The sequence below is a fragment of the Octodon degus genome, unplaced genomic scaffold (assembly GCF_000260255.1).
Source record: "Octodon degus isolate 3935 unplaced genomic scaffold, OctDeg1.0 scaffold00227, whole genome shotgun sequence".
Taxonomy (NCBI): domain Eukaryota; kingdom Metazoa; phylum Chordata; class Mammalia; order Rodentia; family Octodontidae; genus Octodon; species Octodon degus.
In genome coordinates, this window is record NW_004524803.1 from 1692045 (window position 1) to 1710030 (window position 17986).

The following is a 17986-nucleotide window of genomic DNA, read 5'->3' on the forward strand; positions in this document are numbered from 1 at the left end:
TGCTAAGTGCATCTTAGCTGTTCATCCAATTCCTGCTGTACCTACCTTTACATTCACAGCTTTCAAATTACTGAGAATTAAATTTTACAGATGGCCTACTTTATTTATGTAAAAATGAAATGTTTGCCAACTGTGTTAATTAGTATTATCAGTAGTAGCACAGTAGCAACTGCCCGTCCTGATGGCGTACTTTTGTAGGAAAATGCTGATAATGTCTTCCTTCTTCCCATAGCTACGTAGCTATGGGCCACTAAGTGCCCTCTCACAACTCACCTATTGAAATCCTCGCTGTCAAGGTGATGGAAAGAAAAGGCTGGGCCTCCACCAGCTGGTTAGGTTGGGCACAGCACCCTCATCTATAGCACTGGTTCCCTTATTTTAAGGAAGCCCCCAGAAGAGATCCCTCCCTTCTGCACTGCGAGGGCAGAATGAGCAGATGAACCTCAGGCCTCCAGAACTGTGAAAAGTAAATGACTGCTTATGAGCCAAAGGGACAAAGACACACGGTCCTTCCCATCCTATGTCTCTGATTCCCCACCTGGGGAAAAATAAATAAACTAAATCCCCACCATAGGAAAGCATTAATCCTGCTTGATCAAATAAATAGTATGTCTGCATCAAGACAGAAAATATTTCTGATCGGTGTTGCCTGAAAACGTTAAATCAGCTCATCAGCTCACGAGTGTTGTATAATGTGCTAAAGCCCAAGGTCAGAAGAAAGGCAGAGCAGAACAGGTGTATTTTGTATTAATGTGGAATCCAGGAGGTTAGGCGCAGAGAGAGCGGAGTAGTGCTGAAAATTTGAAACTGGATGTAATCACACAAGAATACTGCAGTGTGTAGGAGCTGATAAGGGCTTTTAGGAAAGTCAGAAATCTTTAAAGGAATGGGTGATAGGATCAAAGCTTGTCCATAAGAAAAGAATAAGAGAATCGAGAATACCAGTGGACTGCAGTCTTAATAAAGGGAACTGCAGGACCTCCAGAGGCTTACTAGAATAATATTTGTAAATGACTGTGATGTGAATTTTAAAAAGAAACATTAACTGTTTTGTAGGTGTGGTCTATAATGTCACATAATTTCAGGAGAAAATAAACATTAAAATTTCAGTATTGTAAAAGGTATTTTAGCAAATTGGAATTTTCAACTTTTGGAATATTTCCTCTATTTTATTGAGATGCTGGGGTGTGAACACAGGCCTCGTGAATGATGGGCAAGCGCTGTGCCCCAGAGCTACATCCCTAGCTCGTTACAGTACGATAGAAAGGTTTTTCTGTATGATTGTTGGTTTAGTCTGTTGTTCTTGTTGTTGTACTTGTCGTTGTTGTTCTTCGGTTGGTTTTGGTCTGGGAGCAAGTGTTAGTTTTAGTGCTCAGGGTGGAGCGCAGGGCTCATCATGCTAGAAGAGTGTTCTGCCAGAGCTGTGTCTCCAACCCAAAAGGCTAATTTTTTTAGCCATGGTTGTTTTACCCTTTTCTCTTTGCCTACTCCCTTATTTATTCAATAAATATAAATTGAGCACCTTGTTCAGTAGTAAAGAGGCAAAAGCAAGTCTCCTACTTGCCTAATGATATTTTCCCTCCTGATGTTCTGCTGTGTTCACATACCTTGTAGGAAATCACAAAACTTTTAAAGAGTCACTGTCACCTAACAGGGTTTTGAAGGAACTCTCTGCTTGAGTGGTCATTTATTTTTACACTCTACCCCCCATGAAGCCTTGGTTTGGAGTTAAGAGCGACAGTCATTGGTGGAAATAGCAGATATCCTCCAAAATGTTTTTGTTTTTTTGTTTTTTGTTTTTGGTGGGAGATTTGCAGGTAGCCAGTCTGAGAGTGTTACTCAGTTTAGCTTGCTGCTGATTGGGTGCTGTAACCGATCTTCTATAGATGCACCAGCATTCCTGCATCAGAACAGGTTGCTGTGCATCCTGTAGCTATTTCACAAACAGTTTTGTTCTTAAAGGCCCAAGATCCCTAAGATGCTGCCAAAACACCCTGCACCTTCTAAGTCTTAATTGATACAATATTTTGGTACATTAAATTATATAACTGTGGCAAACATAGCATACTTGGAGATTAAACTATTTAAAAAAAATCAGCATTTATAGGCATTTTTCTGACTATAGGTGAAATTTGCAGGTTCAAATAGGAATATAACTCTCACGCAGTTCAGGAGTCCACTGTACTGGGAAGAGTTGAAAAAACACTCAATACATGGTCTTGTAATTGGCATGCGGATGTTTTTCTATGCATTGTGTTAGCTCTCTGTTACTATAATCAATACATAAAGTAATGGATTTTTGAAGACAAAAGATTTCGGCTCACAGTTTCAGAGCTCCCTATCTGTGATCAGACGGACCTATTGCTTTTTGGGAGAAGCATATCATGGCAGAATCAAGTGGCAAGCAGAACCCCTCGCCTCGTGGCCTGGGACATTCCATTGCCTCCCATAGGACTACACAGAAGACCTGAGGACTAGACTCTGAACACGTGGGCCTTTGACGGGCCTTCAGGGCCAAATCATACCATGTGACAGCAGTCCGCCCAGCATGAAGACCAGCAAGGAGACCGAAGAGAGGTGGTAACAGAAAAGAGGTAGAGACTCTGAGCTGTATGATTCCAAGAGAGCCTGTTTTAAAATTTATGTGATCTGCCAGCTATGGTGGTTCGTGCTTATAATTGTAGCACTTTGAGAATCTGAGGCAGAAAGAGTTCAAGTTTGAGCTCTAACTGGGCAACTTAGTGATTTAATAAGGCCCTATTTTCAAAATTAAAATTGGATGGATGGATGGATGGATGGATGGATGGATGGATGGATGGATATGTAGCCCAGAGCAAAGATCCTAGGTGCAAAAATCCTGGGTTCATTGTGGTGTGGGGAGGTTGACCATAGATGCTACTATTTCTTTTTTTTTTTTTTTAATATGTATTTAGTATAGGGTCTACAGGGTCTCACTACATAGATCGGACTCATAGTGGTTTTCCATTGTTCAGCCTCCCAAACACTGGGATTACAGGCATGTGCCACCATGCCCAGTCTCAGTCACTGCCCTTGGGGGCTGGGCCAGCACAGAAAGCTGGGGATTGAACCCTGGCCGCTGCGCTCTGTCTAAGCAGGCACTTTGGTTGGCTGAGCTATCTGGCTGGCCCACTACTACTTCTTTATAGTTGATGTGTAAAAGAAAATTTAAAGTGGAACAAACCCAGATTATAATACTTTTCTCTGAAGAAATAAATTAGAACTGTAAGATCTTCCTCTTCATCAGTGTAATGTAATAAATGCATTCATAATGCTTTTGAATCAGAATTGTTTGAGATAGGCTCTCACTTAGCTAGGTGACCTTGAATAATTAAACCACTTTGAGCCTGACCCCTCTCTCTCTCTCTCTCTCTCTCTATCTATCTATCTATATATATATATATATATATATATATATATATAATGGGAATGCTGAGAATAATGTCTAAGGTGTAAGTGAAAATTAGTAGAATAGTATCTAGCACAAATAATAAATTCTCTATAAATGTAAGATCTTGTTTTAATTATGTACTATCTCCTTAAGCACTTTTTTTTTCTGAGACAGGGTCTTGTTATACAGTTCAGGCTGGCCTTGAGCTTACTTTGTAGCCCAGGCTGCTCTTGAACTCATAAGGATTCTCCTGCCTTTGCCTTTGGAATGCTGGGATTCTAGGCAAGTGCCACCATGCACGGCTTCTTTCATGTACTTTTAAGAAATCCTGGTAGTATTTCCATAATGGGAATAAACAGCCAAAAATGGAGTCTGTCTTAGAATTATGTTATGTTCAGCCTAACCACAGAGACCTACTCAATTGAGGTTCTGTTTTGCTTTTGTACTAGGGAATTCAGAAGTAGGCAGTGTACGGCTGTAACCTACTGTAGTAAAGCTAGATGTAACCTAGAAGTAGCCTCGTAGGCTGGTGAAGCTGTTTGAAAAAGAATCCAAGCTTCCAATTTTCTGCTTCCACCCTTATCAGTGGTTTTTATCTTTGTGACTGAAAGATGGCTTCACCAACTCCACACTTGTAGGAGAAGGATCCCAGAGTCAAAGGAAAAAGCCATTTTGTAAGAGGAGCTGAGTAAGAAATGGGGTAGTCAGAGATCCTGCAAATCTCTCTGCAGAAATTTCTGCCTATATCTCATTGTCCAGAGCTGTGTTTCATGGCCAGCCTCTGAGAACTCTGCAAGTTGAACAGACCCACATGTTTGCAACTGAACAATTGCTGCACTAAAAACAAATGTCCTGTTAAATATTAAGGTAATCATCAGTGTCAGAAATCCACACAAGAAATGACACAACTCCCAAGTCTAATGAGTTTCTGCCAGAAATCTATAAATGTCCTCAATACCAGGACGTGCTGAGGATATCTGTTAAGACCACCATCAACTTTAAGAAAAAAAAGGTGGTCTCTGGTCTCTGTAACTAGCAAGATGGTAAACAGGTCCTTTAGATATGACTTCAGTCAGTATTTTCAGTTTGATTTCATATTATAGGCTGCTGTTCAGGACTGTGAACACAATCATGGTAATGTGACTGTCCCACTTATTCAGTATGCATTGTTGAGGAATCACTGGTCTTGATCTTTTGTTTTTAGATTTTTTTTTAACATTAAGTTAAACAGATGACAGACATCAGTTGGTCTAGATTCTGGCTGTGACTGTCTGCTTCTAGATGTTCTGTGATCACAAGTTCTCTGTGGTCAGCCTCACTGAAATCAGGGGTCCTTGGTTCTAACCATTTTCTATTACCAGAGGAATCAAGATTAAGTGTTTTTCTATCAATTGAAAATGCCTGGGCTGGTGAGATGGCTCAGTGGTCTAAAGCACCTACTTAGAACAAGCTAAGCTAAGCAAAACACAGGGACCGTTGTTCAATCCCCCAGCACCACATGCCAGCCAGCCCCCGGCCCTGGTTGGCTGAGCTGGCCACACACACAAAAATAAATAAATAAATAAATAAATAAATAAATAAATATTTTTTTAAAAAAAGAAAGAAAATGCCTTGGGTAAAGAATCAGATGCAGATAACACATGGTTCTTCACCAGCTAAAAAGACTGTAAGTCAATTATAGATTATCTATTAAGGCTAATTGTTGCCCAGCACTGAGCAAAAAATGGCACCCAGCCTTCCTGGCATGTTACTCCAGAGGTAGCATTTGGGCAAGCCCTTGTCTGTAGGAGGCTTGGGCCATGACTTTTTGGGTCTCAGAGGCGCATGAGTGAGATGTTGATTGGCCTCTGCTCTCCTTCTTCCTGGAGAGAGTACCTGGGAAGTCGCTTGAGTTCTTCCAGTCTCAGTGACTTTATTTATGAAAACATTGAACATGATGATGGGTAGGAATCATCCTACACCAAGGTTTGGGGCAGGATGGAGACTTAGTCCCTGTGGAAATGGAAACTACCCTCAATCCTACAGATGGTGGGATGGCATGAGGTAGAAAACATCCTAGAATTAATGTTTCATTTTGTTCTCATGACAGTGAAGGGGTTAATTTGAAAATATCCAGGGCCTCCGCTTGACTTGTATTCTGTGAAATGGAGTTGATAGACTTTCCACCCAAATTCTACAAGGTAGATATATTCCATGGGAATTTTCAGAGAAGTGCTTTTATCTTCCCAAGACCTGTGATTATGCCTTCCAGAAGTATAATGCAAAAGTATATCTTGCTACATTTGTTAAACATTAAAGTTTGACATGAACCCAAAGAAGATCAAGGCTGTGAACTCTTCTATGCCTAAGACTCTTCACCCAGTGTGTTTAATTGGGCATGGATTGACAAAATCCATTGCTAGACTGCTTCTCTCGCAGTTTGTTGAGCTGACATACCGACCAGCATAAAATCGCATACTTTGCGGAATGTTTGCAGTGGTCTTTAAAGGTGAAATTGGTCACAGCGAAAACTGCGAAGAGGTGGTCATGGGAGCCTAATGAGGTTTTCAGCACTGCCTTGGGTAGCACCTCTGATACCTTGTAGAGGGACACTAAGGACAGAAGAAATAATGGGATGAGCCATCATCTAGCCTTCTGCATTGTGAACACTCTCAGTGTAGCCCTGATGCTTTAAGATAGATCCTCAGAGGGCCAGGGATTTGGCTAAGTGGCATAGAACCTGCCTGGAAAACGAGGTCATGAGTTCAATATCTGGTACAGAAAAAGAAAATATTCTCCAAGACAAAAAAGTAGGTGTTAGCAAGTTACCCTACATTGAAATTAACCCTTTAGGAAACTATTTTAAAAGGATATAGGAGAACCTGTAAGCATAGGAATAAAGAGGAATTACAACTAACTCAGCTTCAGAAGCTGGCCTCGGCAAGTGGGCACTTGTTTTGATAAGAGGCAGGGTGGAGCACAGGAGACTGAACCATAGTGCCAGAAGTGGTAGGTTCTAATCAGAAAGGGTATATGCCCTGCCTGGCAGGTGACCTGGTAGCTTTCAGTCTACTCAGAGGATTTCAGTTTGAGTTAATTGCTCCAAGCTCTCCAGACTTGATGATGAAAAAACTGATCATGATTCCATAAATCATAATGGAATGAGCCAAAGCCTGGTGCCTCTTTCTAGTGACCAGCAACGTGGCTTCAGTGATCTGGGACAGTTACTTATGTGTTGAGGTGACATTTGGGGCCAATCTTGTGCTCACAGCTGTAACCAAATACAGCTTCCTCTTTTGACATTTCTCTGCTCCAAGAGAGGGCTCTTATAGAAGGCGAATCCGTCAGGGAACACAGGATCCTACACAGAGCCCTGCTATGCACAAGGCTGTCAAGATGGAAAGGCAGCAGGCAAAAGTCCTTTTCTTTCTCTGCTTTGTTTCTAAGGTGTGTGTGTGTGTGTGTGTGTGTGTGTGTGTGTGTGTTTTGTTTTTAATTTCTATTTGGGCCAGGGAGAAGGCTCAGTGGAATAAGCGCTTTCCTGGCAAGTGCAAGGGCGTGAGTTCAATCCCCGGATCCGCAAAAAAAAAAAAAAAAATCCCCAATGACAATGAGAGATCCACGGGAACTCTCTTCAGTAATAACTAGTTTTCTTCAGCAGATAATTTAACTTTTAGGATATTCCAATTTGATCCTCCTCTTAGCTTTTCTTTATTCTAGTTTTTAGCATATTATAATCTGTACCTTCTCTGTCTAGAAATATCCTAGGCTGACCTTTACAGGAAAGGGAGATGGAAAGAAATCCTAGCATCTGAGAATCTTTGCCAAATCTTTGCATGCCCGTTGTAACCAAGATTATTAAACTCAGAGCCAAAGAGCAGGAAAAGAAAAAAATCCTTTTTTTGCTCATTGTAGACTTTGGCATTGATTTCTTACAGGCTGGAGGAGCTTGAATGAGACGTGGGTCAGGTTCTGCTCTCCCAGTCACAGGCCAGGTTAGCAGAGTAGTTACTTAAGTTCTCTCAGTCTCAGTTTCCTTGCATGTAAGAAGAGAACTTTGAAAAGGTGATCATTGAGATTCCGCCTTGAGCTAAGGTTTGGATCAGGATAATGACTTGGTTACATACAACTCTGTACATCATGAGGTGGCCTGGGATGAGAGAAGTCTTGGAATTAGTGTTTCATTTTAGTCTTAGGAAAAGGAAGAGCTTGGGTTTGAAGATATCTAAGTCCTCTTTTCAATCTGACGTGTAGCCCAGCAGAGTTTGATAGAGCCCCCACCCACATTCTGCCAGATGGGTTTATTTCATGGGAAGAATTCTGGATGGGGTTTCATCTTCCTAGGATTTAGCAATGAGATGAGACCTGGGCCCTTGGATCACTAGGTCGTAAGCACTCCTTATTGAATTGTGTGCTGGTCAATTAAGCCTCAACCTCATGAATAAGAAGAGCCTGCTATAAACAGGAAGAGTTGGGAAATGTATTTATTTATTTATTTATTTATTATTTATTTTTATTTTTTTTTTGGCGGAACCGGGGATTGAACTCAGGCCTTGCACTTGCCAGGGAAGCACTTACTCTACTGAGCCATCTCCCCAGCCCCAGTTGAGAGATTTATGTTGAGCCTGAGGACAAGGTGATTCTCCTACCATGTTATTCCTTTTTTCCAGCTCTCCTACAGGAATAAAAGTGTTCACTCCCTTTGTTTCCTTTGAAACAAAAAGTTATCTGGGATGTAGCTCAGTAGTGAAGCACACGTTCAGTATGTGTGACGCCCTCAGATCCAATAATAAAAATTTTAAAAATAGTAGCAAAAAGAGCCTTACTTAAGAAAGCCCAAATGACTTTCAAAATAAAGACTCAAAGTAGAAAAGTAGAGAAGAAACTTATGACTAGCTGGGTGTGTACTACCAAAATAGTGAGGCATTTATGAGTTTTCTGTAAATCAGATATAAGTGTATGACAAGAAATCAAATGTTTTGTAGGAGGTAATAATCCTGAAAGACTCCATATAAAAAAAACAGTTAAAGTAGTTTGCTAATAGGAATGATAATCTTACCTATTCACAGTTACTTAAGATAGTGAAACAAATACTAAGGGATATGAGAATAAAGATGAAGAAAGCAAAATTGTTAAAATGATAGCTATATTCTAAGCTGTTTGGGGATTTCAGAACTGATTCAAAAGCAATTACTGATAAGTATATTTTTCTATCATGCATTGTGTTTTAGTAAAACATTTTGAAAAGCAAATTCCCTAAGAATCTGAAGTAAGCTTATAAGGCTTTTAAAGGTAGAACAGAAGATATCTAAGATGAAAATATGTTCTCCTGGCTACACACTTATTACTATTGCTCATGCTTATGGAGACTTCCTCAAAGGATGCTAGAGTTTGGAAATAAAGGTTGGCAAAGACTAGAACTTCACCTCAAAGTCCTAAGACCGATGGGAGGGAGTTTCAGTTAAGAAAGCCAAAAGCAAAATAAATAAATAGCCATAAGCAACAGAAAACCCACCTAAAAGTGGCTGAAACAAACAGAAACTTACTTTCCTCACAATAAGAAAAAAATCCAGGATGGATGATTGCTGGCATTCATTTAGGTGAGCTATCATCAAGGGCTCTGGTTCTTTTGCAGCTTTCCTTTCCCCTATCCTGGGCATTGGGCTGTCATCATCTACCTAAGAGTGACTGCCATAATCCCAGACGTTTCCTCTGTGATCAAGGCAAGAAACAAAGAAAAGAAGACCAACACCCAGTTGTGTCTTTAATCTTATCAGGAAAGCAAAAGCCTATTCATTGGCCAGCTAATAGGAATGTATGCCCAGCTGCCCTCACAGTGGGAGAGGGGAGGGGAGAAGGAATATTTGATACGACCAGCAGGCTAAGCAGTAATCAATGTCTGCCAGAAAGATTCTCTAAAGAGAAAAACTTACAGCTTGACACTGTTGAGAAGTAAGTACATAAAATCATTGGAGGTATGACTTTAAAATCTTCACTAAGAATCATAAATGCACATTTTGGGGGTTGAATTCAAATATCCATTCAGAAGGCAGGTAGCCTAATTTTTCATGCTGAATGAGTGATAAACCTTAATGTTACTAAATACCTAGTCATTCCTACTATAAATAATAATAGGTATTTCCTTGTTTCACTTGGCCACTTGACTCCTTTTATTCAGTCATTTATTTATTTAACAGATGCATACTAAGTGCCATATATATGTATACTATATATATGACAAATACAGAGCCTTGTCTTCCTATGACTCAACATTCTACCTGGGAAAAGAGGCCAAGGGACATGTAAAATTATCACTGATGCATGTTGAGCTGTGCTGTGTACTTTATTTTAAAAAGATATGTGGAAACATAGATGTAGGAGATATATAATACAGAAGATAAGATGTTAGCTTACTGTTATGGTAGCAAAACACCTGATGGAATCAGCTTCTACATAAGAAAGGTTTATTTTGGCTCACAGTTTGAGAGGTTGCGGTCCATGGTTCCTTGGTGCTCTTACCTTGGCTCCATGGTGAGGCAGCACACCATGACAAGGAGTATGGTGGGAGTAGCCTGCTCAAGTCATAGCAGCGAAGAGGCAGAAAGCAAGGGGAGTGGCCAGGATCCCAGAATCCCTTCAGAGGATCCCCAGGGGCCTAACTTCCACTAGACCTCTTCCCTAAATGTTCTACAACCTCCTCATAGGGCCACAAGCCTTCACTGTAATGGAACTGTGGGGCCATCCCAGATCACAGCTATAGCAATGTATCAACAAGTGATGTTGTCTGGAAAAGTGATGCAGTCGTAGTATTCATATCATAGAAGTCCTTTGGGAGACAAAAAGGGAAACCACTAAACTTACCTGAGGAACTGGAGAAGGTTTTTCCAAGAAAGTGAAGTTCACAAATTTGAGATTTACTTGAGAGTTCTCAGGTTTATTATACAACTGAAGTGGTGTAGAGAGTATTTGATGGAGAAATAACAGATTCAAAAGCAATGACCGCTTATAAGAGAATAGTTTGCTCCTGAATGGCTCAGTAGATCATCTGACTGGCACTGGGGCGGTGAGAGGGAAAGCAGAGAGCTAAAGATAGGAGGTGGCCAGAGCCCACGAAGGGTCTTTGTGGCCCTGGAAAGAAGTTTGGCCTCTGAGCGCCTTGAAATACAGGACAAGATATGTTTGCATCTTGGAAATATCTGTCTGCAAACTGTGAAGTGAGGAGGAGCTCCTGGAAGGTAGAGAGGCATGTTCATCTGAATGCAACAGCTTGATGAGAAGTGACAACTCAATTAAGGTGTTGGATGGGGCCCAGAAAGATCCATGAGGTAAGACTGGCAACATTTGGTGGCAGCTTAGATGTACTGAAAGGCATTCCTACATGGGAAAGGAGAAAGGGTCACTGTGGCCAATGTAGACATCCAGAGGAAGAGCAGCAAGCCCTGGACAAGCTTAGGGGTCTGGGCACACGGCTGGGGTTTTGTCCTGGGTGTCTTCGTCATAACCCTCCCAGCCTCACTATAACTGTGTGATGTCTTTTCTGCTGCGTTTCATAGTTGTCATCGTTTTGTAAGGCCATGGAGGGAAATGGACTTTTTATGGTGCTTGAGCTTCTCAAGTACATGGCTAATACTTGAAAAAATTATTAAGAGACATCTTTATTTTTAATTGCATCTACTTGTTGGGTCTGTGACCCAATTAATTCATTCTTGTTGGAAATGTCTTAGAAGACCCTGTACCCTCTTGACCTCTCCTTATAATTATTGCTGTCGTCCTCCTTTGAAGCACTGTTTTGATTACACACTTAAAAGGAACTACTTAAAATACCCTCTCCTGTCTGCCTGGCTGAAATGCCCATGGCTTGAACTCAAGGACAGTCTTGGGAGAGTGGTTCTGGTCTTTAGAAGTTCAATTGGCCTGTCCCCTCCCTTTTTCACCATCCTCCCACTTCTGCCCCTTGCTTTTTAGAAGTTTTTTGTTATACATTGTGCTTGAATAAGACCACTTGCTCTTCTCCCCAAGGCCCAAAGAGCTAAGTTTTAACAAACACAGATAAATCAATAAGTGTGTTTTATCAGTGCTGGGATTGCTGGCGAGCACCTCACAGCAAACATTACTGCAATTTCACCCATCCTTCCCCTCCTTCCAAATGTCCGATCGTATTGTTTCTTCTTTTTTTAGATAACACTATCTGGCAGATCTTCATTCAAATGAAAATTGATCCAGTTGACTCATCCAAATACAGGTGGATGACTGTATTTGGGAGACAGTTCTAACTAAATTGTGTGAAATAATTTTTTTTTTTTTTTTGATGTTGTCTCTGACCAGTCATCTGAGAATTTTTGTCTGCTTGGACCTTATGGAAAGCTCTTGCTGCGATTTCATTGTTCCCACAGGGTGTGCAGGCCCGTGCTGTAAGGAATTCACTATAATTTACTGAGATGAAGGATGAGACATTAGCTCAGTGGATTACTTGTCTTGTTCTTCAAAGTGAGACTCAGATTAATGTCCCCTTCAAAATGTCCCCTTCTTTTTCACTCTGTCACCTCTCTTTACCTGTCCAGAGAAGGAATGTTTATACAGTATAATCCATGACAGTTCATAGAAAAGAAATATCAGTATGAAAATTAAAGTTAAACCTCTGGATGATAATGAGAAAATATATTTTTAAAGATTACACGACAACGTGTTAACGTCCACTTGTTTCACTCATGGTTGTGAATTGTGTGCATGTAATTCATGGCAGTCACCACTTCCCCAAATGTGATGAGACTTTTCAGGAAATTCTGGTTACATCCTCTTGTTCTCTTACACACCCTTGCACACTCGTGAGTCTCCTGTGGAGCAGCAGGCCGTAGCCATCACTCAGTTTGTGTAGTATAAATTCCTTGTTAAGAATTTCACACGGTATAAAACATAGTGCAAAGCATCATGGAGGGCTGTGCAAGAGTATTTCCTTTCAAAGGATTTGGCCATTTGTTTTCACATTGGAATCTAAGATTTAGAATGTCTTATTTACTGTTTGTTGGCAAGAGCCTGAGTCCCTGGAATTTTAACACACAACTCAGCTACTCATTCATTCAGCAACTACTAATGGAATACCTTCTGGGTGCTGGGCACAGTTCTAGCAAGCCCTTGAGGGATGAAAGAAAACGCTGAAGATATGAATGGCATTGGAACCCACCTGCCACCGCAGCTGTCACAGAGTCAGATTCTTAGAGTCAGAAAGTGAGCCTGAAGTCCAGCTCCTGGAACCTGTGTTTTCATAGCTACTAGCCACCTTCAGGAGGAAGTCATTGGTTTTGATTAAAATGAAATTGTTCATGTCACCTTGTTAGTTTTTCATGATGCTTTGTTCTGTTGCCCCAGAAACGGAAAAGATAGTCCTAGAGGCAGGAAACGGATTGCCTTCCTGGAAATTCAATGACCAGCTCTTCCCCTGCGATGTGTGTGGGAAAGTGTTTGGCAGGCAGCAGACGTTGTCCCGACACCTGTCCCTGCACACAGGTGAGTGGGGGCCAGGGCCACCCTCCCTTGCACACCATTATGAGCTCTTCATTCTCACTCAGGAAGTCATGTTTCTCCAAGAGAACTGTTACAGGAAGTGGGGAAAGTGAGTTCACCTGCCCTTTGCAGGACTTCTTACTTGGCATTTTTAAATAAAACCCTGGAAAGGTTTTCTTTTCATTCAAATGGTGTGTTGGATTCAAGTGGGGCAGCAGAACAGGTGAAGCAATAAAATTCCTGAACTCTGCAGAGGATGTGTCGATCCCATCTTAAAGATGCAGGGAGTGGACTACAGCCCTTTCCTCCTGCGCTGAGGCCAGGGAATCACCTGGGTGGGGAGCTGTTCACTGCCTTTATCTACATCAAAGGGTGGACAGATAATAGTTGATTAGAAGGGTCAGGAAGAGGAAGAAAACCAAGTGAACAAAGAGTAAAGGGGGTATTCAATAACGGAACTTAGAAAAAATGGGGTATACCGATGAATGTCCATTTTGTATCTGTGTATTCAAAGTGGTTAGGATAGATATATAGTTGTATTCTCCTAATGAATAGAATGATTTGTTCTAATGGTGTTTGTAAATAGGATCTCAAGTCCACATCTTGTACAGCAATTAACCACTAAGAAGAATATATGCAGTTTATTATTTGTTGAAACTATACTTCCGATTTGATATGAAACTGTCTCATTGCTATCTGTTTATCAATAAAATTTTGAAAAAAAAAAGAGTAAAGGGGGAATAAATGTAATTCTGTTAGTTAAAATAAGTGAAGACAAAAAACATAAGGTAATATCAGTAGTAAAAAATGACATGGAAATGAAAGGTCGGGAGCTGATGCTCCGTGGTAGAGGAAGCGTGGCGCCTTTAGGAGACTCAGGCTCCATCCCCATCACCATCCAAAAAGAACAATAAAATCAAGTTTTTCAGACTTTACATTGGCAATCAAGTTTTTAAAATACCCAAATACTGTATATCTTCTTTCTACAAAACACCCAAAAAACAAATAAGAGTTTTGTACATCACACAGAATAAAGCAAGATAAAGAGCTTTATTAGGACAAGATGAGTTTTTTCATTTCTTATATTGACCAAAAATTGTACTTTTTCATTAATTTTTAAAAGATAATGTAACAGAAAATATAAAAACAACAATTTTAGCAAATGTATTCAGTATAAGGATTGACTGGCTGAGGTGACACCTGCTCAGAGGATGCGCAGGAAAGTCTGTGTAATCGCACACGCTGCCCAAGTGATACTCAGGGTCAGCTGGTAAGTGGTTAAATTCTACTATAAGCAGAATTTAGTCCTGGACTAAGCAACAAAGAATGCTATAATGTGTTTTAAAAAGCAGAGTTTTATCAGCCGTATTCACTGAGCATACTCAATGAAATTTAAAATAGCTGAAGATCAATAAAATTGCCTACTTAAGTGGTCAATAAAAAGGAGAAAATAAAAATTCAAATACCAGACATGAACAAATAAAAAGAACACTTCATATTTACAACTACAGCAAACAGTGATAGCTCTGGCCAGAGGAAAATTATATCTTTAAATGTTTTTAATTAGAAATAAAGACAAATTAAAAAAAAAAAATGAGCACTCATCTTAAGGAATTAGTAAGTGAAGAATAAATTCTAGAAGGCGACCCTAAAACGGGCAGTGCCTCTTAAGCCTGATGAAGAAAGGAAAAGGAGAGGGCTCTCTGGTACCTGTCCACCTTCTGTCCAGTTCTTCAGGGGGAGACCACCTACACTTCGTTGTAGTCACTTTTCCTCATGCTTTTCTGTGTGAAGTAACTAAAACAAGTATTTTCATTAGGTCAAGCCCAGAAATACTGAGAATTACAGATAGAAAAAGAGGTCATTCTTTGCTGCCTCTGCTGCTACCCTTATCTGTACCATGAAAGCCAACCCTGCTCCTTGTACTTTAATTTGCTTGATTAATCACATGAATTCAGAATGCTGCTCCGGAAATGATCCTGAAACATTAGTCAGTTTTATGAGAGAATTTCCATTAAGAAATTAATTGACATTTTAAAAAATAAATAAAAAAGGAACCTGACTCAAAAAAAAGAAATTAATTGACATTTTTTATTTCTGTAAAATGAAAATTTCCAATTAAGTTATTTTATACAAGTCATTATTTTCCCTTTAATTTTTTTTTTTTTTTAGTTTTTATTTTGTGGTTAACACAGGCCTGGAGCATGGGAAAATGGTGGGGATTCTCTTCTCCTCCGGTTCTATGAGTGCTTGTTTCGTTCTCCTTCTAAGGCATCCCCCACCTGTGAAGGACAGATGGGCACAGAAGTACACACAACTGTTCACATGTGCACTCACACTCTGTGTGTGTGTGTGTGTGTGTGTGTGTGTGTGTGTGTGTGATTGTGGTGATGATTCTGGGAATTGAGGCAAGGACCTTTGCACTAAGCTGTATCTCCACAGCTCTTTTTAATTTTGTTTTTAATTTGCAGACAGGGCGTTTTTAAGCCTCTAAGTTGCCCTGACTGGGCTTGAACTCATGCTCCGCCTTCACTGGGTCCCCACAGTGCTGGGTGTACAGGAATAGCCCGCCACAGCCAGCCAGCCTCTCCCAATATTCATTAAATACCTGCAGTGTTCACCTTGTCAGAAGAGGCTGTACATACCAGAAGAAAGCAGAATGGTAGGAAAAAAGGACCTGAGGAAAAGTAAGCATGAGAACTCCAAGGAACCCCCTCAGGAGACGTGAAGTACTGTCCCTTGATTGAGTTATAGTATTATACCTTGCTTCCATATTTGAAAATAAATCAATATTTAGTTTGGTCACTATAAGACCCCAAATTTTAGGCTTTCTACCAAATCTGCCCCAGAGATAGTGACTTGGGAGACTTTCATTTTTCTTTGGAAATATGAATACAGGCATGAGCTGCTGCATATGGACTTAGATATTTAGGGTTTGCAAGTGTGACCTTTGTCTCCATTTGGAACGACGCTTGAACTATCCTGTCCTTGGTACCTGTAAGTGATCTCTTGCAGGGGTTGAGATTTCATTCTTTGAGAGCAGTCTGGGTTTCTTCCTGTTGCTTCCTCCCCAGAGGAAAGAAAATACAAATGCCACTTGTGCCCCTACGCTGCTAAGTGCCGTGCGAACCTGAACCAGCACTTGACCGTCCATTCTGTGAAGCTGGTGAGTACAGACACTGAGGACATTGTCAGCGCTGTCACCTCTGAAGGCAGTGACGGGAAGAAGCACCCTTACTATTACAGGTGAGTCCAGGTAGCAGCGTGAGAGCCTGCATCTCTCAGGCTCCTGCTTTGCAGCTTCCTGCCTGTCTGCTCGGAACACAGCATCACCCAGCCTCCTTTCTTGGTCATTAGCTGCTCTTCATTTTAATGTGAGCTTTGCTTAGATTAAACCCCACAGTTGTACAGACTGCTTCTTTCTTGGCTTGGTGGCCCTAATTAAAGGGTTGAGCGGTGGGCTTGGCGTTGCCTCTGTGCAGTGGAGCACCAGGGAGTAATGGAGCTAGAGCAAAGAGAAGCAGTGAGGTCTACACAGCACCCACATGGGTAATTGAGCACCTTGCACTGCCTGCAAACTATAGAGAAAAAGCCTGAAAAAAAAATGCATTGAGGAGGCCAGTGAGATAGCTGAGCAGAGTAAAGCGCCTGCGTAGGCACATGCAGGGACCGCAGTTCAATCCCCAGCACCACATGCCACGCTAGCCCCGCCCCAGGGTGGGCTGAGCTGGCCACAGAGTCTGGAGCATAGTGGCACAGGCCTGTAATTCCAGAGCTGGGGAGGCTGAAAACAGGAGGATCAGTACGAGTCCGAGCTGCATAGTGAGACCTTGTAACAACGCAATACATTTAAACAAAAAAATGCATTGAGAACTCCCAGGAGTGGCAGTGCTCAGCAGGAATTACGTATTGTCTGCTGGTTTAGTCCTTGTGTATTGTTTGCTTCTGTTATCAACCTTATGTCGATATTTGCTTCGGTCCCAAGAAACCCTGCAGCTTGTTACAGAGAATTGGTGGGAACTTGTTTTTACGGAGCAGCTCCATGAATGGCCAGCGTCTAGCAGGAGTTGTCACCAGTCGGGCAGCCCTTTGCTTGGCGTGGCACTTTGCAACCTAGGTGTACTTTCCTTGCTACACGGGAGAACTCTGGGGTGCGCGGCACACTCAGTTGTCGGTGGAGCAGCACAGACCCCTTGGTAACACTGTCGAGTGTCTCTGTGCCCAGAGGGATCAGTTAGGAGACACGTAGCATCAGGAATCTATACATCTTAATTAACTTGATGATTACTTAGTGTTATTATAACTTGTATGGGACTGTCACGTTATGCTGGCACCTAATCTCTTCGGCACAGTGAGTGCTTCAGAGGGGTCCCAAGAATCAGAATTTTCTAGCCCAATACTCTTTGGTAGAGACGAAATGTACATGAAACTCTGGTTTTCCTGAGAGTGCTACGTACAGATGAGTACAGTGCATTTAGACATGTGCCTCACTCCTCTCTCTCTCTCTTCCTCTTTTGTTTCCTCCTTTCCTGTAGTTGTCACGTGTGTGGATTTGAGACCGAGCTCAATGTGCAGTTTGTCAGCCACATGTCCCTCCACGTGGACAAGGAGCAGTGGATGTTTTCCATCTGCTGCACTGCCTGCGACTTCATCACCATGGAGGAGGCGGAGATAAAGGCTCACATTGGCAGCAAGCACACAGGTGACCATTCCTGTCAGCCCTCCCCCTTCCTGCTCCTTCCCATGCACCCGGAGTGCCTGCTTCGTGGCAGAGGCACCGCTGCTGCCGTGAGACCGGGACCTTTGCCTCCGCGGAGAAGCAGAGCCACACTGCCTTGCCAGGGTGACACCACGCCCGGCTCAGCCTGGGTCTCCCTGACCTGAAAGATTCCCAAGTGCAGATGCTGTGGGGCGGTACAGGTCTTGTTCTTGGTCCCTACCTAGGTCTTCTTCCAGCCCCATGACCATATATAACAGTCACTAAGCTCTTTTATTTTCCTAGTCCCAAGGATTGTACCCAGTGTCTTCACTCTAAGGTACTTCCCAGCCCAATTTTTATTTTTTGTTTTGTGACGGGGTCTTGCTAAGTGTCTACGT

The 17986-nt window shown here is 41.7% G+C and overlaps 1 protein-coding gene across 8 annotated transcripts in view; it reads left to right on the forward strand.

Annotated features, from left to right (window-relative positions):
• Znf827 (zinc finger protein 827) overlaps positions 1-17986 on the forward strand; it is a 170711-nt gene that overhangs the window by 138176 nt on the left and 14549 nt on the right. For all 8 annotated transcript variants that reach the window (XR_002818969.1, XM_004645439.2, XM_023705731.1 and 5 more), the window contains exons 9-11: positions 12755-12892; positions 15964-16135; positions 17425-17591. Coding sequence is in view for 7 of the 8 variants with exons in the window: in XM_004645439.2 (XP_004645496.1) it covers positions 12755-12892; positions 15964-16135; positions 17425-17591 (477 nt within the window). In the remaining variant the exon portion in view is untranslated. The remainder of the gene's footprint in view (positions 1-12754; positions 12893-15963; positions 16136-17424; positions 17592-17986) is intronic.